Genomic DNA, 24,317 nt, shown 5'->3' on the forward strand with positions numbered 1-24,317 from the left:
TTATTTTTACATCAGTGGGTGCAGTTACCAGAATTCATTGTCCTGGGGGGGAGGGGAAGGATTCCTCCAACCACCTTGTTTGTGTGAATGGAGGAATCTAACATTGTATGGCCAGCTTAACGTTAATCCTCAGATGAAAAGTACATTATCTCCATAGTGCTAGCAGTGAAAACACTACCAAGACTATCACACCATAGACGTTTGGGAGACCATACATAACATGCTCATTTATCAGTGCTAAAGAACCTGAATGATGGATGAGGGGCACCACTGTCACAACTTACCCCCGACAAGACACGAGTCCCCAGGTTGTTCAGGTTCTTGATAATGTTGCTGTCACTCTGAATATTGGCATGCTGAATTAGTTTGGCTAAATTTTCTTCTGTTATACCTACATGATAAAGAATTACAGAGATACGTCAATAAATCTGTAACGAATGTAAACATTATCCTTTTTGAATTGTGAATTTCCTGAACAAACATGGTGATGTGTCCTAGAGCCAGCTCCCCCACGGCTGGATTCACAAATTGCTAATCTCCAGAGACTGAATATGCTTCAGCAATCATTTTTTTTTTATACAAACAGTAAAGTACCTGAATTTTACTTGGTATTAGCCTCCCTGCTACACACTCCACTCACCGACCTTTACGTTGTTGATGTTCCCCTGCAGCTCAGAAGGAAATCTGCAGCACTGAGCACCTTCCCTTGTCTAAAGCCATATTTAGGTTGATGTGACACTTGTGGTCCTGTCACTGGTGACATTCACCAGGCAGACAATAGCTCTACAAATTACTGTGAAAATAATCTTTTCTTCATCCACGGCTGGATGAGGTGGTGCTCCCTTGATGACAGAAATGCTGCAGAATGCCACTTGCCAGCGAGAAAGTGACACCTCACTCCAGTCAGTGATGAAGCCAGCGGCGCAAACAGGTGAGTATTTCACTTGCTTAGCAATCCTGTTGCAGTAAGATGTCTCTAGTGAAGGGATTGTGTTACATGGGCCTTATGCAATACATAGATGTGTTCCAATTGTCTTTTATAGCAGTTAGGTTGTGCTATAAGTTGTGACCTCAACAGCACATGAAATAATTGTCCTCACAACAGAAAAATTGTAAGTGAAAGTAGATAGACAGGTTTGCAGTGTCCCAAACACATAGGTTTTATCCTACATAAACATTACAAATACAAAAAATTAATCAAATATGGACAATTATCAAAGTTTTTGTTTTTGTTTCTTATATTAGTGAATGCCATGTGCAAATATATTGTAGTAAGGCAAGGATGACTGCTTTCATCAGCCAGACAATGGTATTACCACATAGGACTTCTACAAAGACTCTTACCATTCTTCAGATATATATACAGCAGGATAATACGGATCTTGTCATAGGGCTTGACGTTTGGATCGAGTAACACAGGAACAATAATCTTCATTGGGTCCCTCAAATTCTCTCCCTCTGCATTTGCACCCATTGCCAAGTCCTAAAGATGAAATATAAGAAGGCTATAGGTTCAGCCTGGAAGTTAGATATTTCAGTTACTAAAACCAGGGTGACAATTGGGATGATCTAAACAGAAGAATTGCAAATTCTGCACTTATATTTGCCACGGATTACAGCAACATAGATCTATCTGATATAAAAAAAAATATGCAATTAATTCAATAAACAAGGACTCTCTGCTGAAAGGACAAATCTTCATTTCATATTTAGGAAAATTAAAAAGTACTAATTTGCCTATCCCCTCGGTATCCGAGCCAAGCAGCTGATCACCTGTGACAATTATTGTTCCCTAGATTTACACATTAAACCACAATAAAGTCAAATAGCATCCCCATAAATATTATTAATAGATAACGTCTATAAAAGGACTGAATGTGAATACAAAAGCAGTTGGTATGAACAAGGTCTGGTTATTACTTCAACAATAAACATAGTCAAAGAAACATACGTATCCAGTTATGAATGGAAACAAAGCATGTTGCTTTCTGACCAGCATAGAGAGATTAAAAAATAAACAGAAGCCTTTAGATAGCAGTGAGCGGGCACTACCCATCATTATAAAATATGATCAACCAGCTGCCTATAGCACACTTCTATGTTACCTATCTACTTTCCAATAGCAGCCAGAGCGACACATGATGGTTCTGTCAGTCCCCTGGCCTCCCCCAAGCACTGACATGGTCTAATCTACCAAAAATGTCAGCCAGGCAAACCTCAGGCCAGAGGCAGAGTGATGTGATTTTATTTCACATATTTACCGTTATAAGCATTATATATTAGACATAGGCTTTTGTGATTGTGGTGCTGCACTATGCTTCTTATCACTTTAACCCCTTCACAACCAAGGCCAAAACAAATCTGAAGTTATTAATCCCCAAAGATCGCAACAAAGACTCATAAGTGGGTTTCCGTTTGTAACAGCTTTGATATAACTGATATGTATCATTAGAGGGCTTGGCAGGCTTCGCACACTCCACAGAAAGGAGCTGAGATTTCAGTTCCTCTGTTGTACAGTTTGAAGAGTAATTTCTCCATAATGTCTATAACTGCAGAGGTGAGTGAGGTGCTTTAAAGTGCATTTAAGGTTTGTTCAGAATATATAGAAACTTTAATGTGCATAGTCACAGATTAATTTTAAGCTATTGTTTCAACATGATAAGCAGGATGCTAACATTTTTTAAAGGAAGTAATCAACAGCAGCCTATGTATTTCTCTTAGTACTTTATATTTAAAGCACAACTCAAGGCTCAATCTGCCTCCTTCATGACACCTTATGTCCTCAATATGTTCTCAATTTTCTAGGTTAAGCGAGTTGGGTGCCATTCAATCTGAGAAACTAAAGACATCTTCTGATGAAAAGAAATTGCAGTGGGAGACAGCTCTGAATTCAAGGCCAGCATTGCAGCCACAGCTACACACAGAACATTAAAATGTAGTTCCAGGCATAGACTTCAACCTTTTACTGCCCCTGGTGTATGCCATACATCGGTGGTTGCAGCTGCCAGAAGTGTGTGTAAATCTGACAAGCTGAATGTCAGGTGAACGTGAAACAGCGGCTGTGCAGCTGCCAGATCACTTCCAGACACCTCTGTAACTGTCGGCTTCCCCCCATGCACGCTTCCTTGCCACGTTTCACGGGCTTCTAGCGCCTATCGGCACTGGCAGGTGCCACTGGGTAGAGGGGAGGAAGTACAGCAAACATCTGTATGATGGTCTCCCATTCTTACGAATGACTTGGAAATGACAGGTCCTGGTGTCACTTTCCCCTGCGAATATGATGGAGGAAGAAGTTAATGGAGCTCAATATAGGCTTCATTAATTTCATTGGAGGGCACGTGAGACATCAGGGATCTTTTAGTGTAAGAAATTAACGTTACACCCAGAAGCTTTACCCCCACCCCATACACACTTGTATGAATGTAAATACACCTATGCATGAAAACGCTGATTGCAATGCAAATTAAATATTGCCACACATGCAGAAGTGAGAGCAATAATTCTAGGCCTATTATTCATGGTTAACTCTAAACTGATGACTTGTAGGGGCTTTTTAAGTGATGTCTATGGAAAATTTGGGTATACTGAAGTTTGAGCCATTTCATGGGTGCACACAATTTTAAGTCTTGACATGCTGGACATCTGTTTATTTGGCACAACCTCAACTTTTATATTTTACCAAAAAAAGAAAGAAAAAAAAAAAAAAAAGGGCAATATATTGCACTTGTATGCCCTAAAATTTGTGTTCGTGTATTCTTTACTGAAATTTCATGTTTTATAAACCATTGGGCTATCATGTGACACAAAAAAATTGGAACTAATTCTATGTTATTCTCTAGAGTGTCTGCTTTCAGAAAATATATCATTTTTTTTTTTTGGGGGGGGTGGTTAAATAATCTTGAGGCCTTGCTAAAAAAAAAAAAAACCCTCCTTGCTAGTAACTCTTCCTGCCTTATTGCTAGGATGTGAAAACTGTTGGCTTTCACAGTGCTGGGAGCAGAGGCAGACTGACCATTTGGAAACTCGGGCAGTAGGGGGCCCGGGGTCAGTAGGGGGCCCCATGAGATGCCCCCAATACCTTTTTCATAGGCTTTTTTGAGTTTGGGCAAGGACACAGGGGCCCCATGATCCCCTATTGTCCAGGGGCCCCATGAGTTGTCAGTCCGCCCCTGGCTGGGAGTGATCATGCAACAATTTCCAGGTCATAGCAGCAAGTCAAGACATGGGGGGTTGCGAACTAGAAGTTTTTTGGCTAGGCTTCTGAGGCCCACAGGTAAAACGATAAAATTAATGATCATTTTACAAAGCTGCACAGAGGTTTAATATCTACAGCGGCCACTTGCCTACATAGGCAATTTTCTGGAAAAGGTAAACTTTAAAACACACATACATTGCAGGTCTGCAGTCAGTAGATAATTGCTTTTGTATCCTAGTTACAGGGAGTACATACCTGCTCCACAGCACACAGCTTTTCCACAGTTCCCTTGAAGCGCTTCATGCAGTCCTCTGCCAGGTGGAGGTGTGTGGAATACTGCACAGGAGAAAAGATTACACAGTCAGACACAAACTGATAAAACAAAGACTGCATTTTGATGGCAATGGTTTACATTGTGGGACATTTGTGTTGCACGCTGTTATATACATGAGTCTTTAACCTCCATTTGAGGACATTCTCAGGTATGAATCCTGACAGTGTTGTAGCTTGTACAAAACAACTATACAGGTGTACCTCGGTTTACAAATTTACTGCGTTCTCCGAGATGTTTCGTAGTGCAAAACATTTGTAAACCGAAATGCGGTTTCCCATAGGATTGCATTGAAAACCAATTAATCCGTTCCGGAGGTCAGAAAAAAGTAAAAAAAAGTTGCTGTCACTATTGGTCAGTGCCAGTTTTTAAATGTAATTACTGGCTTTTTTTTTCTTCACTATAGCTCAGAGAATCAGTTGTCACTTTCCCCCCAGCTAAAAGTAAGAAAGTCTCCTTTTAGTTTATTTCCCCAAGTTAAAAGAAACAAATGTTTCCTTTTAGTTTGTTTCCTGAGATAAAGGAAACAAAGTATCCTTTAGCTCCGAGGAAAGTGATAGCTAATTCTGTGAGCTATAGTGAAGAAAAAAAAAAAGCCAGCAATTGCATTTAAAAATCTGCACCGACATACACTTTGTATTGCAGAAAAAATTTGTAAATCGAGGCATTATTTTCAATGGATTTTCATTCGTAAACCGAAAATGACGTTAACCAAGGCGTTCGTAAATGGAGATACACCTGTACTACTGCCAGGTTTGCTGGTACTCCTTCCTGAGGGAAGTATAGAGGCCAGCATTGTCAACTTCCCATTCTGCAAATGCAAATTTTCTCACAGTTATGTTTACCTTCTTACTGCTTTCATACATCCAGTCACTAATCCAGAACAAGTATGCAGATAAAGACTTTAGACTCTACTCTGACCCAAAATTTCTATCCATGTCAAGAAAGTGAATAAAAGTCAGCATCTGCATAAGTGCCAAGAAACTGGTATTTTTTAAAAAAGGAAAACATTTGTAGCACTTCCATCTTCTTTGCATTAAGGCATGAACTGCATTCACAGTTGTTTAACCTGCCAGAAGATTTGTATTTTTGTGTAGCCTGTACTGAGCCTGTCTGACAGGGTACAAGACCTGACCTGTGAGAGGTGAGATCTGGAATATGTGCTGAATTGAAGCAACACTTATAGGTCTTATCCCTCCTCCTGCCTATAACTGGACAGTGCGAGGAGACGTAATCTACTGATGAGGTCATCTATCTGACCTCTTCTCTTATCATCATGTCTCTTGGTAGTTATGCTGCAGTGCACATGTGCTAACTGGCTTCATTATTATTATTACTATTATTACACAGGATTTATATAGCGCCAACAGTTTGCTCAGCGCTTTACAATATAACGGGAGACAATACAGTTCAATACAAGAGGGATTTGAGGGCCTGATCCTGGGAGCTTACAATCTAGGAGATGTGCTGCTTCTTCCTCTCCCAGTCGAAGGCTGATAGGAAGTCAAATTACACTGCTTGCATTTAAAAAGCCAAAATGTAAGACTTCCAGGGGAGGAACCACCTTGAGCTGCAGTCTTATACTAGTGCAGTTTTGATCGGAGGATCACTGTGGCAGCCCAGAGTGTGTCTCCTGAGTTTTCCAGAGATCATAGGCAACAGTCATACCAGGAACCAGGAGTGTGACTGTTTGGCATCAGTTGCATGTACCTCTTCTGCACAGTGCTGTAACATGGACAACCTCCTCCAGTGCCAGGCTCCTCAGTTGCAGACTAGTGCCCAGTCCAGCCACCCAAAGACTTGGCATTTCTGACATGTGTAGACTGTTAGGTTTCTCCGGCTACCACTGAGGAGTGTGTGGGAGTGACAAGTAGGCCTTCACTAGCCAGCAGACTACTACTCCACCATAACCACTTTGCAGCATTGTACTGCACCTTTAGCCCTCAGCAGACTTCCCATTTGTATTTTAATGGCAGGACTGCCTTGTGTAAGCTTAAAGTGGAACTAAACCCTCCTATCCTTTTTAGCCAATGATGCCATCTTAGCCTTTGTTTGATCTGCAACTGAGATGGTGTTGCATAAATGATCTGTTATGACTCCAGCCATTTGATGGTTCTGACAGTTTAGTTGAGAACACAAGCAAATGTGACAGCATTCCCGGCATGCCTGGAATGTCACTGGTTTTTGAAATCATTAAATCTATGGCTTTAGTCCCGCTTTAGGGCTCATTCACGCCATGGTGCAGAGACATTAGTTTTTCTGCACGCGTTCTGTAAGGGCACAACAAAATCAATTGTTCCCTATGTTCCCTGTTCACACCACAACACTAGTATCACGTGCAGGTTTTTTCTGCGCAGGAATGTGCAATGTGTATAGAAGTAATTGAAGCGTACATGAAAACTGATGTAAACTGATGTCTCTGGAAATCTGCAAGTCAGTTTACATCAGTTTTCATGCACGTATGATGTGAATGAGCCCTTAACCTTCTCCCATCCACTATATAGTAAAATGACGGACGCAAGGCGGTTCTCTCGTTCTGGGAGGACGTCATACGACGTCCTCCCGTTCTAACTGTGCATGCGCGGCTCCCGGAGCGCGGCGATCGGCGGTGCGCTGTGTCCCTCGGACCCAGCGGATCACGGATCCACAGAAAGAGCCGAAGATATCGGCTCGGTCATGTGATCAGCTGTGTCCAATCACAGCTGATCACATGTAAACAGGGAAATGCCGGTTATCGGCATTTCTCTCCCCACGAGCTGTCATGCTGACATATTCCCTGTAAGTAACCACCCTGTCTTGTACAGAATGATCAGGCACAAGCATCTCTATCTTGTTGCATTTAGTCCTTTCTTTTCTTGAACCATGGATAAATATACAACAATCCTCGACCATGTATTATTATTATTATACAGTATTTATATAGCGCCAAAGGGTATGCTCAGCGCTGTACAGTAGCAAGGGGGACAGAACATGAGACAAGACAGTAACAATACAATACACGAGCGGTTCGAGGGCCCTGCTCTTTCGAGCTTACAATCTAGGAGGGAGGGGAAGGTGGCACAGGAGGAGATGGCTGTGGAGGATGGAGTGGTGGGAGGAGTGGAGGAGGTTAGTTGTTAGGTGAGGTCGGGTGTTAGGTGAGGTTGGGGTAGGCTTCCCTGAAGAGGAAGGTTTTCAGGGTGCGCCTGAAGGTGAGGAGGGTAGGTGACAGTCTGATGGATTGGGGTAGGGAGTTCCAGAGGATGGGGGCAGTCCTGGAGAAGTCCTGCAATCGGGCATGGGAGGAGGAGACCAGGGAGCTAGAGAGTAGGAGGTCCTGTGAGGAGCGGAGGGCACGGGTAGGGTAGTATTTGGGTATCAGGTCAGTGATGTAGTTTGGGGCGGCATTGTGAATGGCTTTGTAGGTCAGAGTTAGCAGTTTGAATTTGATGCGTTGGGCAATTGGGAGCCAATGAAGGGATTGGCAGAGGAGGGAGGCAGATGTGAAGCGGTTGGTGAGGTGGATGAGTCTGGCCGCTGAGTTTAGGATCGACTGGAGTGGGGACAGTGTTCGTTTGGGTAGGCCAGTGAGAAGGGAATTGCAATAGTCCAGGCGTGAGATGATGAGGGAGTGTACGAGTTGCTTGGTGGTGTCATGTACAAACTAAACTCCAGAATCAAGTCTCAGACCTCTCACAAAATGGAGTTCAAGTCCCTCTCCTCTCTGACTCATTCTAGCCCTGCACAAGATAATGCTTTTGGTAAGGACACCCCTTCAGCTTAATTTGCCAAATCCAAGGCCACTGTGGAGGAAGCCCCAGAAACTTTTTTTCTGTACTAAACAAAATAGTCCAAAGTCCAAACTCCAAAAGTCCATTGAAAAGTGCCCTAAAACCATTTCTTCTTATGCAAAAAGACTTACAGAACTTGCATGACTGAGTGAGTGATTTGGAGGATTTAGCTTTACGAAACAAAGAATCAGTACAATTCCTCACCCTTACTGCTATGGAAAGTAAACCTGGGGATCCCAAAAACAGAAATAGGAGATCGACCTTGCACTTTACTGGCATCCCAGAACATGTCAAAGGGAAGGAGTAGCTTAATTATCTCACAGTTGGTCTTATGACTGCTCTTGACCTTCAGCCTTCCACACCCACAAAATTGAGTGAATTTATCATCTGGTTCCTAACCAGATGGACAATCAAGCAACCGAGATTGGTCATCATTAAATATTTTCCTTTTGTCGATAAAGTGACTAGCCTCAATGCTTTCTGTAAAACCAAGGACATTTAAATTGGTGAAGAAAAAGATTCTAGTTTTCAAATTTATTTTAGCAGAAAAGAAAAAACATTGTTCCACTTTGCCAGCTAATATCTGAGAAGGGAATCCTATCCATTACTCCTTGTTCTACTCCGTCAAACTGTGGGTCCTTTAAAATGGAGATACTAAACTGTATGATGACCCTGCTTCCATGATGGACCAACTTCAGCTATGTGATAACCCTCAGTCTGGCACCTGAATTTGCAGAGACTGCATTATACAGTATACTTAGCCGCACTGCCTCTTTATAGCGGTTTCTGCTAAACAGATTTTTTTTTTTGCTCCGGTTTTGAGGATGCACTTTTAGCTTCTATTGATATTATCTTGTTATCGCTTTATTATTGGTTCTGCTTACAGTTCACATTCAGTATTTTATCTGGTTTTTGTTATATTTGCAACAGAATTGGGAAGGTACTGTTCCCCTCTGCACATATTTGTAAGTAGCAGATTAACTCTTAAAATTAGGTTTGAATTGTAACTGGGACACACTGTAGTTTGTAATACTGGTGTTATAACATCTTTTTTTTTTTTTTTTTAACTAGTACCATGTCATGGCACCAGCGGCAGTTGGTTATTGCACCATTGCTCTTGGTAATGATTTGCTCTCACTCAGTGGGAAAACTGTCCCCACATCAGAAAGTACTGTTTCTTTGTAATGGTGTGCCTTCCTGACCCATCTTGACAATTTACTGCTTGCTTAGCCTACCTAGTGCTCCAATGATGGACTGTAGCTTGCCTCAAAAGCACCCACAAAAATGAAAAAAGTCCTCCTACATCTTAAGTGACTTGCACCTGATATAGTCTCTCAATTTTTAACAAGAATTTGCACTACACTTTGCTACATACCAATACTGACCAAGAGAGTAGATTTGTATTAATAGAAGTGATTGCAGGTACAACTTACTCCACAGAACTATGTTTAATGATTACAGAGCTCTGTTAATTTGTGCCTTTTATATCTGGCTGTAGCTCTGCTTCAACCTACTGATCAGCATCAGACTATACATCTTCTGGTTTGACATCAATATGGCACTGTAAACCAAACTAGAGGGGGGGAAAGAGGGGAAGGAAAGGGTGGAGGAAAGTAAAAATAAAAAAACTAAAATAATATGGTTGCATAAGTGTGCACACCCTTAAACTAATACTTTGTTGGAGCATCTTTTGATGTGATTCCAGCACTCAGTCTTTTTGGGTATGATTCTATCAGCATGGCACATCTTGACTTGGCAATATTTGCCCACTCTTCCTTGCAAAAACACTCCAAATCTGTCAGATTGTGAGGGCATCTCCTGTGTACAGCCCTCTTCAGATCACCCCACAGATTTTCGATCGGATTCAGGTCTGGGCTCAGGCTGGGCCATTCCAAATCTTTCATCTTCTTCTGGTGAAGCCATTCCTTTGTTAATTTGGATGTATGCTTTGGGTTGTTGTCATGCTGAAAGATGAAGTTCCTCTATATGTTCACCTTTCTAGCAGAAGCCTGAAGGTTTTGTGCCAATATTGACTGGTATTTGGAACTGTTCATGATTCTCTCTACCTTGTTTAAAGTCCCAGTTCCAGCTGAAGAAAAACAGCCCCAAAGCATGATGCTGCCACCACCATGCTCAACTGTGGGTATGCTGTTCTTTTGGTGATATGCAGTGTTGTTTTTGCGCCAAACGTATCTTTTGGAATTATGGCCAAAAAGTTCAACCATGGTTTCACATTTTCCCCACATGCTTTTGGGAGTCTTCAGATGTGTTTTTGATAAATTTAGCCCGGCTTGGATGTTTTTCTTCGTAAGAAAAGGCTTCCGTCTTGCCACTCTACCCCATGGCCCAGACATATGAAGAATACGGGAGATTGTTGTCACATGTAACACACAGCCAGTATTTGCCAGATATTCCTTCAGCTCCTTTAATGTTGCTGTAGGCCTCCTGGCAGCCTCCCAGACCAGTTTTCTTCTCGTCTTTTCATCAATTTTGGAGGAACATCCAGTTCTTGGTAATGTCACTGTTGCACCTTATTTTCTCCACTTGATGATAACGGTCTTCACTGTGTTCCATGGTATATCTTACCTTTTAACAATGAGATCCCTTTGATGCTTTGGAAGCTCCCTGCGGTCCATGAGTTTTGCTGTACCCTGAAAATGTCAGGAAAGACCTACTAGAACAGCTGAACTTTATATGGGGTTAATCAGAGGCACTTTAAAATGATGGCAGGTGTATAATGACTCCTATTTAACATGATTTTGAATGCGATTGCTTAATTCTGAACACAGCTACATCCCCAGTTATAAGAGGGTGTGCACACTTATGCAACCACATTATTTTTGTTTTTTATGTTTACTTCCCCCCCTAAAAGATTTCAGTTTGTTTTTCAATTGAGTTGTACAATTTATAAGTCACATTAAAAATGTGGAAAAAGTTCTGATATGATTTACCTTTCTCTCATATTTTTACAGAAACCTAACATTTTAACAGGGCTGTGTAGACTTTTTATATCCACTTTACACAACTCACCTTATTTAATTCCTTCTGATATTGTGGCATCTTTTTCAGTATTTGGGACAGGTCTTTAATGTTTGCCTGAGAAGAAAAACAAAAGCATTTAACAAAACTCGAATATTTCACAATGCACTCATTGTTAGGTTGGCTTTAGTCCTGGGATGGTTCCAAAAGAATAAATAAAACACTATAAATTAAATTAAGTCTAGCATTTTAATTATGTTATCCCTTGCCTCCCTAGAAGGTGTAAAACCTACCTTCTAAATGAATTAAAGAATTTAAATGTGATAGAAGGCAATTGGCCAACACTTGTTCGCAGGACTGTTTTGTGTATTTTTCTTTCTACTTCCATAAAAAGTTTTCAATAAAGCGGTTTGGGAAAAAAAGAACTTGATCATGCAATCTGTTGAGCAGCTAGTATCGATTGTCAGAAGCAATGCCAGCAGGAAAGGCAAACATGTTACAAACATGTATTAAAAAAAGAGATACACATATTGGTCTACTCTACAGGACATATTCGAAGAAGCGATTCTGATATATAGCAAACATTCACTGCAGGTGAATCTTTCAGGTGTATTTTAATAGAAGTCATTGATTACCACCAGTGATTGCATGATGAAAGTCACATTCATGATTGCATGGTGAAAGTCACATTCACTGCTTTTGCTAAATACCGTAGATGTATTTAAAGAGTCAATCCAATTTTGTGGAAAAACAAAATATAGCAAATAAAAACATAGTATATACAATTGTTACACAAGCGATTTTGTAATTTAATGTTATTAAATAGTAACTTTCCCTGTCAATCTGCAGCCATTGTAATTTTCTGTAAATGTCAATGCAATGTGGCAGTCTGGAGGCCTTCTGTGCACAGATGGTGTACAGAATTTCTCCAGAAATGTAATTTCCTGCTTGTGTGATTGGCTCACTGATTTTTCCAGAAGTCTGCACTAAGATAAGTAAAATTTTAGGCATCCTATGCAACAGGAATTATTTTTTGGTGACATATTCTCTAGAAGTCAATTGCTTCTAAAGGGATGCAGACACTGCAACTTTCCTCATTAGAAGACTGCAAGTGCATCAGCTGATCAGACTGAACACAGACACTCCCATTCAGATATCAGACTTCCAAGAACATAACAGAACATACAGCTTTTTCTTAAAAACAGAAACAGATAGGACTCTGCTACAAAGTTTGTTAAATTCCTTGCGAGGTATATAGATAACCAAGAGAGGATTGCTTTTTTCTCAACAAAAATGAAATTACTCAGTTCCTGGCTACCCAGCAATCACCTGATTTATCTTGTTTGACTGCATGCCAAATAATGATGTCACATGGTTCTTTTTTTTTTTTCCATTGGAATCTATGGGCCCTATATACTACAGGATACAGATATACTACAGGATACAGAATAAAACCTACCTTGTCGGTTGTCATTCTTTTACTCTCACAGAAAGATCTCAGCAGTTCTGTGACTTTCCTGCAATAGAGAGGACACATGTTCAAAAGAGGACCTGAGAATATGTGGTACATATGATTACTGAGGACACTAGCTGCCTACTTGGACACGTCTGCAATGTGCATGTGACGGAGCTCCATCCACAGGTCATCATCTTCATCCAAAAGAACCTGCTTTTCCCGGGAATCGCCAATGCCCGTAGTCTCATAGCTGAAGGTAAAATATGAAATTCTGAATCAGAAACCAGGATAACTGTAAAACCAGCACTGGGTGGTCTTTACAAAAGGGTTCGTAAAATATGTGCTATATCAAAATGTGTGTGTGTGGGTGTATGTGTGTGGGGGGGGGCACACAAAATGGCTAATCAAATGTATTTAAAACCAAAGGTATTAAATCAGAACTAAGCCCTCCTAGCCTTCACAGCCAAGGAAGCTGCCATCTTAGCCTCTGTTTGAACTGCAGTAGCCATTTCATGGCTTGATAGTTTGGTTGAGAGAAAGCCTTCTGGATCAATTCAGGGCAACTAGGATCACCAGAACACCCTCAGCCCTGATTTGGCGAGGCAGGCGACGGAGAATCTTCAAGGGAGGAAAGGCACATAATGGATAGAACTGATCCCACAGGGTCACCACAGCATTCACTTCAAAGACCCTCAAATCCCTTGACCAAAAATGAATCTCCATTTTGTGACTGAATCACAATGCTTGTAGATCCATGTCTGACATCTTCAACAAATTCCTGAAACACCTTTTGGCTACAAGCACTATCTGCCCCCCCACTTCCACCTCAACTCCAGCCACTGATGGCTTGGAAGTCCGCCTGCCGTATTTCAACACCCAACGTCTGTGCAGCAGGCAAAGCCAGAAGGTTACTTTATGCCCACTGCAGAAAGGTTCTCTTCTCTTTTTGAGCTGGTGACTTCTGGCCCCATCCTGATGGTTGATGTAAGCCACAGCAGTGTTGTTGGACTGAACCTGCACTGGCATTCCCTAAAGGCAGCTCGTCCTGTTCTGAAGGGTGAGACGAATAGCACTGAGCTCCAGGAAGTTGATGGGAAGCCAGAATTCTCTTGCCAACCAAGTTCCCTGGACCAACGCCATCCCAAATACAATTCCCCAGTTCGACAGGCTGGCAACCATTATGACCACCATGCTGAAGAAAAGATTGTCCTGACTCCAGCACCAGAGTGGATATCCATCGTGCCAGAGAGTCTGGTCTTAGTCGAGAAGTGCAGCGGTTGATCCAGAGAATGTGTCTGCTTGTTCCAGATGGACAGGATACAGTGTTGTAATGACCTGGAGTGAATCTGGGCAAACGGCATTGGATCAAAGGAAGCCCAAAAACCTCTCCCACACCAGATCAAGAATAATGACTTCTGAAGAAAGATGCTGCAGGAGTCTTATCTTGTTGCGAAGAGGAGGGCAGATTTAAAAGTAATAAAATTGGGGAGGCGTAGAGGACTAAAACTCCAGTTTGCAGACTTGGAAGACAACAGATTGAACCGAAAAGGTCTAGAATATCCTGAGCCCAGACGGCCACAAAGGCCGACAGATGTCTGCCCACTTGATGAAGTGAGGTCACCCTGCTATTGTTAACTATCAGTAGCTGAATCCCCAGGAGTGGTCCCTCCAAACCAATTGGTAGCCAAGGTGCCAGGAAACAACATTTTCCCACCCCAGACTTCTTCCCTCCTTTATCCAGAAAGGAATGGCGAGAAAATCAGCCCATCCGATACTCACCACCCATCAACTGCTAAGTGGGGAACAATGAGATTTAACCCTTCAGACCACCCACTGGCTTTACCCACTTCAGAAAGGTCATAACCCCTCAGCGAAGGGGTCTTAAGAAGGCGGGTCACACTCAAGCAGATGACCTTTCTAGGACATGTATAGCACCACACTGCACCTATGTACCAAGGTGGGTGCCTAACACAGGACTAAGTGCCCGTGGTGACTTTAAAGGCCCCACACCTTTTGTGGCTGGGTCGGGAATGGCCCCTGAAGCACTCACCATAGGGCAATGATCCAGAAGCTGCACAAGATGCTGCCATGGCTGAAACACAGTGCAGAAATCAGAAAGTATAGGTAATAAAATCTCCACTCAGTAGTGAGGAGTCATCCAACACTCTATGATACTATCAAAATACTGAGGCCTGCTGGGTGAGGGAGTGGTTATAGAAGGGTCCTTGCAGTTTTTTTTTGCCGGTGCACAATCACCTGAAGGTACCTGGCTATACCCCAATCATCTCTGAATCTGCCTGTCCTGTACTGTATGAGCAAGAAACAACTCTAATGAGCTATACTGTACATATTTGAACCTCAAACAACCGCTCGATTTCCCTGCGCACAATTTAGGAGGTTTATCTGCTTTCTGATTTTTCTAAACAGTATGTGTGCAGGGCTAAACCAGACAAAGCAGAGATTAAAGGGCAACTCCAAACAAACAGCTAAACAGAGTTAAAGTGTTTCTAAACACAAGAACAAAATTGTAGTATATGGCAGCTTACCACTCCTGTGCTGGCTGCATTAGTTTCCCTTTTTTTTTTCAAACTTCTTTTCCCTTTATTTTCTACCTGTGCTGGAGTGACAACGCATACTGTACTGTATCTTTTGTCACCCTATGACTACACTGACCTCTCCCTTTCCTCCATAACAAAGAGGGGAGGTGTTTTGCAGTCCTTGGAAATAAATGGGAATTAAATAATTGACAAGAGTGCAGTACAGATAGAGAGCAGAGGATCCACTGGTATTTACTGCGCAGATATAACAAACACTTTCAATAGTATATCGAAGACTAGACGGGGCCAAATAAGAGAAATTCATTGTTAAGGTTTACATACTTTAAAGAACATTTTTCTTGGACCAGTTTACTTCACAATGGTTTATCAAAGTAATTTGCATACTGATATGATTCACCCACCCTTGCTGTGCTATAGGTCTGCATAGCATAAAGGGGGTGAAAACCTACTGGTATATGTCTTGCTTGATGTCTAGCAGGTCATGAGCCATGGCCTGAAATGTAAGTTCATGCAGGAGGGGAGACACAGGGTCATATCCACGATCCACAATGAGGAGCTGGGAGCGGGACTTGTCTGGGCCCTGGGATGGAGAGAAGCAGGTAAGAACACAGGGTAGGGAAAAGCATTTGGGAAAAAATGTGAAGGACAGTAAAGCCTCATAGCCATAATCCTCCAACACCTCTTCTCAAGCCATCTGAAAGCTTTACTATTCCTGAGCTTAGTGAGTGTCTGACACCGACACACTGTTTTCCAAATTCATCTCCAATGTATGCTTGGTATTCACCAGAGAGAATAAAGATCACTATAGATGGATACCTAGACACACTAGAGAAATGCTCAAGCAGCCCCAGTGGCAGAGAATGCAACACAACAGGAGTACGATGAAGGGCATGGACAAAAGCAAACATGTAGGAAGCGCCAAACATTTTATGACACAATTATGAATGTATAACCCGTTTACAGAGGAACTCTACCATAAACAGGACAGCTACAAATTGTTCCCATTCTAGATAATGCTACTATAAAAAGGTTTCACTTGCCATTCCTGCACCCTTACTGATTCATAGAAATGGAAAGTTATTAATGTTATCTTAACAGAATGGTGTGTAAATTGTATATTCTTTACTGTGCCATAGCCCCTTTAACCAATACATGATTTTAAATTGCCAATAAGGGTCAAATGATACAGATACTGTAGTTAACATGATATAAATATCTTTTTATACAGTGCTGTATTATCTAATGTGCACTGAAATAACCGTAACTCAGTATAAGCAAGCTGCAAGAAATCTGATTCTACAACACCTCATAGCAGCTAACATACTATTGGCTTCTTACTGTGCAACGCCATTCCTACAATAAAGAAGGTTTTTTAGTAAAGTTCCTTTTAAGTCTTTCTACAGAATAGTGACAGGTAAGTAGCCCTTACCCATAATCAGAACTGTTACAGTTTCAATAGCAACATCTCACCTCTCCCATGTTTGGGTTATCTGCTTTGAATGCGTTCAGTCGGTCCTGCACCATGTGAGCGAGGATGGAGTTGTCTCCGTAGCCACTGCCATAGAGAAAACAATTATTCTGTACAAACACAGAAAACCATTAAATAACTGGATATGGGGGTAATTCCACACAAAACAAGGGAAGCCAAGATCATTCGAGCAGGGAAATGGTGATATATGTAGAGGAGCATTAGTTAAGAGATTTCCACTTACGCTTGTAGGACACATCATAGAATAGAAACAAGATGGAGGGAGTAGGACCAGGTCTCATGAGCCATTTCACCAGGACAGATGGCATATCAAAGAATCAAAGTAATGGGTAATATAAAGCGGATCTCTGGGCTTCATCTTCTGTAGCCCCCAAGCCTTCCTCTCCCCATGGTTAGTATTGACCAATAATTATATCTTTTATAATGGTTTTTTTTTTTTGTTTTTTTTTTTAAATACAAAAGGAACATCAAATACACATAAATCTGGGAAGAAGAAAGCACATACAATACCAAGCTTCTCCCATGCATCCTATTACCTCATATTTCCCCTACTCCCCTCAACCCTCCCCTCACCCCTCCATATTCCCTGAAACCACATCACTTTCCTAGTTTCTAACCTTTCTTGTCACTATCAGTCTATATCTGTGTTCCCTTCCTCCTGTCCCCTTTCCTCTGTGGGCCATTCTTAAAAGCTACCCCCAGTACTCATATATTATATTCCCAGTAGTTCTACATATCTTTTAGTTGTTTTAAAGACCAACCACTGACTCCCATGTTTTCCACAATTTTTCCATTTTATCCTCTTCAATATGACACAACTCCTCCATCCTATAAATGTTATCTACTCTATTAACCCAGTCATTCATACTTGGTGGGTCAGGGACAAGCCAAAATTTAGGAATCAGGCCCTTGGCCGCGCTAACTAGATGGTAAGGTTCCATGTTCTTGCGTAGCTTTGTCAAAGATTCAGAAATTTATAAAAGAAACAACTCCATGGATCTCTCTGTATAGTAATCCCACATATTTCCTGAACATATTGTAATACTTCCTTCCAGTATTCTTGTGTCTTCAGGTATTCTTACCATATATGTGCCATCGTGCCCTTTCCCCCACAACTTCTCCAACATAAAGGTGAAATCTCGGCTTGTTGTTTATGTGCTTTACTCAGTGTGATATACCATCTAGCCATGCATTTATAATTCATTTCCACTGTGCTCATGTTTGTTACCGCATGTGCTAATTTAAATAAATTATTCCTGTATTGTACGTTCAACTTTGATCCCAGCTCCCACTTCCATTTTTCCAAGAACTGGGGGGGAGGTTAATAACCATATCTTTTAACTGCATCTGGCTGTTGAAGCTCAGTGGCTCTGGTTAGTCATCTCACATCACCCTGAATGGAGGGCTAAACAACTAAGTAATAAAAGCGCCAAACCACTAGTTATGTCCCAAACTATATTTTCTAGTTAAAAAACAAGTGATACATAACATAAACACAGTCAGCACACTTCTGAGGTTAAGAACAGTCCCCCTTCATAAGGGCTACACAAAAACAAGAAATACAAAATAAGCAAATAGATCTCAAGATAAACCCAAAAAACCTTTACAATTACAAGTTATATCCTATTGTTTTTTTCGTGGTTTACTATGTAACTGTAATATAGCTGTAGAACATAACTACTCACTAATTGGAATATTAATAGGTGGCCTTGAGTTCTATATCTGCTTATTCTGCATTTATTTTCCTCCTCCTAGTACCAATAAGAATTGTGTCATTACCTTGCTCCTGTGCCTTTTACTTTAGTGCCTAGTACAGGTGAGGAAATTTACTCCAATACAAAAACCAGTTCTGATAAGAACTGTGGAAGAGGGGATTTATCCCCACTTTGGAAAAATGTCCTCTTGTGTCTTTGGAACAGGAAGTGAAGGGAAATCTCCTAAACAGGACTCAGGATAATAAACCTGATATGGGTCTACAATATACCCTACTCTATCCAAAAGAGTTAAACATATGTGTTAAGCCTTTTAAACTTCCAATTAGCAGGAGAACTCTCACATAAGCAATTTCCATTTTAAGTGTGAATTCCCCACAACAGTTGTGGATGCTTACTTGCGGTATCTGACTGATGGGTACTCCTTCAGGGTCTCACACAAGGTGGCGATCTGTTCTGCCAGGGTCTCCAGGCACCTCTCTCTAACTTCCTTTTCCGTCTTGCTAAAGAGAGTGTGAAAGGCATCCTTTGCATCTAAGCAGTAGACCTAAATAAGCAGGAAATGGCAGAAGGTGGGTGATGAAAATGAAAAATGTAAACACCATTTTATGCAAAAAACACGACATGCAAGGTGCAAAAGTACAGAAATCCATTGAAACCACTTAGAATTCACTTTTATTGCAGCTAGAACACTATATAAAAGGATTAAAATTGGTTGCTACGAGTCTTGCACTTCTGCTCTACTCTTTACTCTTTGCCTAATTTTACTGAATAAGCCCAAGACTTATGTAACTGATGACTGAAGTGAGGTGCCATGATCTCTGGCATCCAATTGTTCACGATTCTAACTAATCCAGGTATTCAGTGTCTAATAAGTGTGTGTTCAGACTTGTTCTGGTAAACCAAAGATGAAATCATGTGTCGAGATCCATAAGCCCCTTTTTATATTTTCTGCTAGTCAATGACAGATCCAAATATTTGGGTTTATGTAGGAAATGCACTTACAATTTAATGATCAGTGGTCCAGAGATCATTAAAGTCTAGATATCTGAGCTAAATTTATCAATGTCAGAACATGCAATGTGAAAACTCACCTTGAGAGTGGACCTGCAACCACACTGCAAGGCTTAAATAAATGTTTAGGTCTAAGGGGCATAGAAAAGAAGATTTAATTAACCGATCATGCTGCTAGACTGGTTCTCACAGTGTCTTCTCCCCCATGCTCTAGCGTTCAAAGGTCCTGACATCATCAAGGCCAAAGCAGGTTAATAGTTCTGCCCTGGACACAATTACACCAAGGGACAGTCGACTGCTGAAGCATGGTAAATCACTGCCTGCCAGGGGAGCGGAGGAGAGGGTAAAAGTGTTGTTTTTCTCCACTACAGTACACAAGCAGTTAACCCTTGCAGTGTGGGTGCAGGACCACTGCAAGGGGGAATTTTCAGATTTCCCAAGGTTGGGCTTTAACTTTGGATATATTTGTATGACTAATGTGCCTACCTAAATAAAGTTTACATTGTTGTAAGAATAATTGAGGCTTTAAATTGTACACAGTTTCAATAAATATTCTTATTTTTATTATTATAGGCTGACAAGTGGCCAAAAATATAATTGTAAGGCTCACTATCAGCTCCAAAACGGCTATAAAAAATGCTGGAGGAAAAAAAAAACCCTGCTGATATTAGCATTTTATGGCATGTGTAGGATTGTTTTTTTTTTTTTTTAAATGTTTAGGAGCGCTAAGGGTCTGGTATGGATGTGAGAGGGGAACCCCATGCTGTTTTTTTTTTTTTTTTTATTTTGGCCGCAGTTTTTTCTTTTTTTTTTTTTTTTATTCTGACCCCCATGCAGTTTGTCTCCTGAAATTTTTATTGCCAATTCTTTTGTTTACACTCAGCTGTCAGCTAGAAAAGAAAAAAAAAACAAAACTATATTATAATATGTATACACACACACACACACATACATACATATACACACACTATATATATATACACACACACACACTTATACATACACACACACACACACACTTATACATACACACACACACATATATACACACACACATATATACACACACACATATATATACACACACAAACACATACTTATACATACACACACACACACACACTTATACATACACACACACACACACACTTATACATACACACACACACACACACACTTATACATACACACACACACACACACTTATACATACACACACACACACACTTATACATACACACACACACACACTTATACATACACACACACACACACTTATACATACACACACACACACACACACACACATACTTATACATACACACACACACATACTTATACATACACACACACACACATATATATATATACACACACACACACACACACACACACACATTCAAATTTTATTTTTATTAATAACGTACATAGCTGCAGTGTTAGATACCATATTCAGGCTGTGCTGGCATCTGAAAGAAAACTGCACAACCTGCATGTGATCTTAGTGTCTCAGCTTAAATAGTGACAACATATTTGGGAACCCCTCTGATTGGTTCCCTATTAGTGGGGACCAGATCAGTCAGTGACAGACTGGGTTGACAACAGCTGTGTTAGGGGTCAAATAAGATTTAAAAAAAGTAAATCACACAGCATGACATTGTCAGAAGTGATGTAGAGAGAAACCCCAGTTTATTATGAATGAATTAAATTCCAATGCACTTTAACACACCATACAAGTCAGGTAGAAGAGTGCAATGGTATTCAGAGTGGATGTCTCACTGCTTGTAGTTCTTGATACATCTGCCTGTCCACGATCAGCTTAACGGCAGAATCAGCTATAGTTGAATTATAATACAATAGTGAAAAATAATTGATGAAAAGCACCATAAAAACAGCTCACCTGGGATTCATAAGGTAAAAAGGCCAAGTTAATTTCCTTTAATGTTTTAATCACTTTAGGGACCCTCGATTTACCCATCTCATTAAACAATGACTCAGGGCAGGCTGTGAAAGACAAACATGTTACTTAAACTCTATTGCTCTGTAAACTTCATTTAACTTTAAATAACTGGAGACCAAAAATGTCTATTACTGCTGTATAGTCAAGACATTTCTTGCTTTCTCTGTGTGGAATACATTTTGAAACTGCTATTCCCGATTAGCACCAGACTGCACTGAGAAAAATTATTTTCTTCTTTCACTTGTCCCTCACAATCCCTTAAGTCTAGTGAGACATCAGACACATTTGCTGCAAGGAACACACATATACTGTATTTTATTTGAAAATGATTGTCTAAGTTGAGATTCTAGACTGTGATGTTGATCTAGACTTCCTTTTGCGTATCTTTGTGGACAATCCTGTATGCTTTTGTCAGTCTCTTAATAAAAATGTATTTCAGAAAACAAAAATTTTTTTTACCAGCTTGAATCATGTCTGCTTCTCATAACAATCAAAAAACACCAAAGTCAAAATAGCATTAGAATTCCCAGTCTGGCCTAGCTGTCACATTCACTGCAAAGCCAAACACCCCAAAAGTCATCCAATCCCTCTAAAGAAATCACCATAACAGACACATGAAGAGTAACCTGTAAACTTCATCTCAACAGAGTCAACCCTAAATTAAAATATCACTACAGAGTGGAGAGGTCTCTCAATAAGCTAGTTAGTGCTGTTCGGTACCACACACCAGTACTTACTGTCTGTGAAGAATATATGTACAGCTTTATACGTGGGTGCGCCCAAGTCTCTGAAGTCAGATATAAGGGCCCGGATAGACTATGGGGAAGAAAGGAAAAAAAAAAAAAAAAAAAGACAAAACATAGCAATAACGTTAACTAAAAGAACTTCAGTTGATTAGCTGAAACACAATGTGACTTAGACAGTGACATAAGACATGATCTGAAGTTTGTCAAATACTAGAGAACAAAACAATGCAAATGAGGAATGTGGACTAATCCATTTATTATTTCTTAAAGCAGAGTTCCACTCACGCTGTCAAAAAATAACACTCAGCAGCTACAAAAACTGTAGCTGCTGACTTTTAAAAAACAGCCACTCACCTGTCCCTCGGTCCCGTGGTGTGTCCCCCGCAGCCTGTTTCACCGGCCGTCCTGTATTCCAGGAGGCCGGCATCTTCAGTGTGGGCACCCGGCTGTGATAGCTTGCGGCTTCACAGCCGGGTACCCACTGCGCATGCGTGAGTAGCGCTGCATGAATGGTTCTGTAGTCTTCTGGGACCTGTCACGTGTCCCAAAAGACTACAGGGAGGGAGGGAGGACACCTTCCATTTCCGATCGCCTAGGCGATCGGACAGGAAATGGGAGCGGGTACCTGTCAAATTCGGGTACCCGCTCCCCCCTGTCCCACAAACGTGCCAATCCTTAATGGGGAGCAGGGGAGCAGTCCCTAAAGCGGAACTTCCCCTTTTGGGTGGAGCTCCGCTTTAAGATCTGAATCTCTAGCTCTAGGACCTGTTGCCCCAGACAAAGGCACACTGCTGTTACTTCTAATTGTTGCCCCACTTCAGTTGCCCAGAGATACATAGTGAAATCATTCTTGATGTGTATTTTTAGCTGATCTAACACAGTAAATATGACCAAAGAGGACCTATTACCAGCACATGGCTTAATTTTTTAAATTTAACTTATAGAGTCTTCAGACTTATGCGAAACTGGTTTTGTGACACAGCCATACATTTCTTCCTTCATCCACCTGCTAATATGTGCAAAAAGAAACATTAAAATGTCACTAAACCCACATCATTAAAACCATAAGTAAATGCTACATTACATGTTGTTCATACTCAGTCACTATGGGATTCATTTTCTATACACTGCAAAAAACCTGGTTGATTCTGCTGTTCTCTGTCTCCCCTTCCTGTCAATGCCTCCGATGCAGTTGGGGATTTTGCAGAGCAGCTGAAGGCAGCCAATGCACATGCTCAGTTTTCAGTGCATTTCTACACTGAGCACTTTCTCCATATCACATCTGAGCAGCTTATCTGACTGTAGAGTCACACATGTGGGTATATATACAGTACACAGTGGAGAATGACAGCCCACTCACTCTCTCCCTTCTCCATACCCACTAACCAGCTAAACAAAATGGGGGTGGGATATTACATCTTGATTGATGGAGGCTTCACCTCTCTGTTATTCTAAGACACAGACTGGAGGGGGAGTGATACAGCCTGTGATTTACAGAATACTAGAATCTCCCCCTGCTACTGTTTCCCTGCAGACAGGCTGGGAAAGAGCTGGGTCATGCGACAGCTGTATATTGAATATGAAAAAAAAAGGTACTTTGATTTTATTTATTAAAATAATTACAGTGCCATCATCCACATACAGAAATAGAAGGGATAATGTAAATTAAACAATGTGTGTTTGTATAACTAAGAAGCAGAAAGTATAGAAATTGTGAGCTCAGAACCAATACATTTTTGACGTTGCCAAATGTAAGTTTATATTAAACCTAAAGGTTTTATTAAGAAGTTCATTGTGTTCCACCATAATTGTAAACAGACTATTGGAAACCCAGAATATGGTACATTGACACTTTGGGTCACGACAGTGAAAAACATTTTTTTGCATCCTGGTTTGTCTGCGAATTTCTCCCCATCGACTTTTCCTCTGCTCTAAATGGTCACACACAGCCTATTGTAACAACTCTTTCATGCATTTTCAGAGGACAGAGTTTATAAAGCCTGCTCCAGTTTCAGTCAGAGTGGAAGGATCCAGATAGCGATTTGCTGTGTCCTAGATGAAACCTAATTTTCTATTTTTTTTTCCTGCTGGGAGATTAGACATCCAG

The 24,317-nt window shown here is 40.9% G+C and overlaps 1 protein-coding gene across 1 annotated transcript in view; it reads right to left on the reverse strand.

Annotated features, from left to right (window-relative positions):
- STXBP2 (syntaxin binding protein 2) overlaps positions 1 to 24,317 on the reverse strand; it is a 78,190-nt gene that overhangs the window by 12,295 nt on the left and 41,578 nt on the right. The window contains exons 5-15 of the mRNA XM_089661285.1: positions 22,202 to 22,280; positions 21,405 to 21,508; positions 18,889 to 19,037; positions 16,760 to 16,844; positions 15,739 to 15,869; positions 12,874 to 12,981; positions 12,735 to 12,792; positions 11,327 to 11,392; positions 4,451 to 4,531; positions 1,345 to 1,483; positions 285 to 391 (exon numbers count right to left, since the gene is read on the reverse strand). Coding sequence (XP_089517411.1) covers positions 285 to 391; positions 1,345 to 1,483; positions 4,451 to 4,531; positions 11,327 to 11,392; positions 12,735 to 12,792; positions 12,874 to 12,981; positions 15,739 to 15,869; positions 16,760 to 16,844; positions 18,889 to 19,037; positions 21,405 to 21,508; positions 22,202 to 22,280 — 1,107 coding nt within the window. The remainder of the gene's footprint in view (positions 1 to 284; positions 392 to 1,344; positions 1,484 to 4,450; positions 4,532 to 11,326; positions 11,393 to 12,734; positions 12,793 to 12,873; positions 12,982 to 15,738; positions 15,870 to 16,759; positions 16,845 to 18,888; positions 19,038 to 21,404; positions 21,509 to 22,201; positions 22,281 to 24,317) is intronic.

Source organism: Staurois parvus, unplaced genomic scaffold (genome assembly GCF_062004578.1).
Source record: "Staurois parvus isolate SC_StPar_1 unplaced genomic scaffold, SC_StPar_1.0 ptg001328l, whole genome shotgun sequence".
Classification (NCBI taxonomy): domain Eukaryota; kingdom Metazoa; phylum Chordata; class Amphibia; order Anura; family Ranidae; genus Staurois; species Staurois parvus.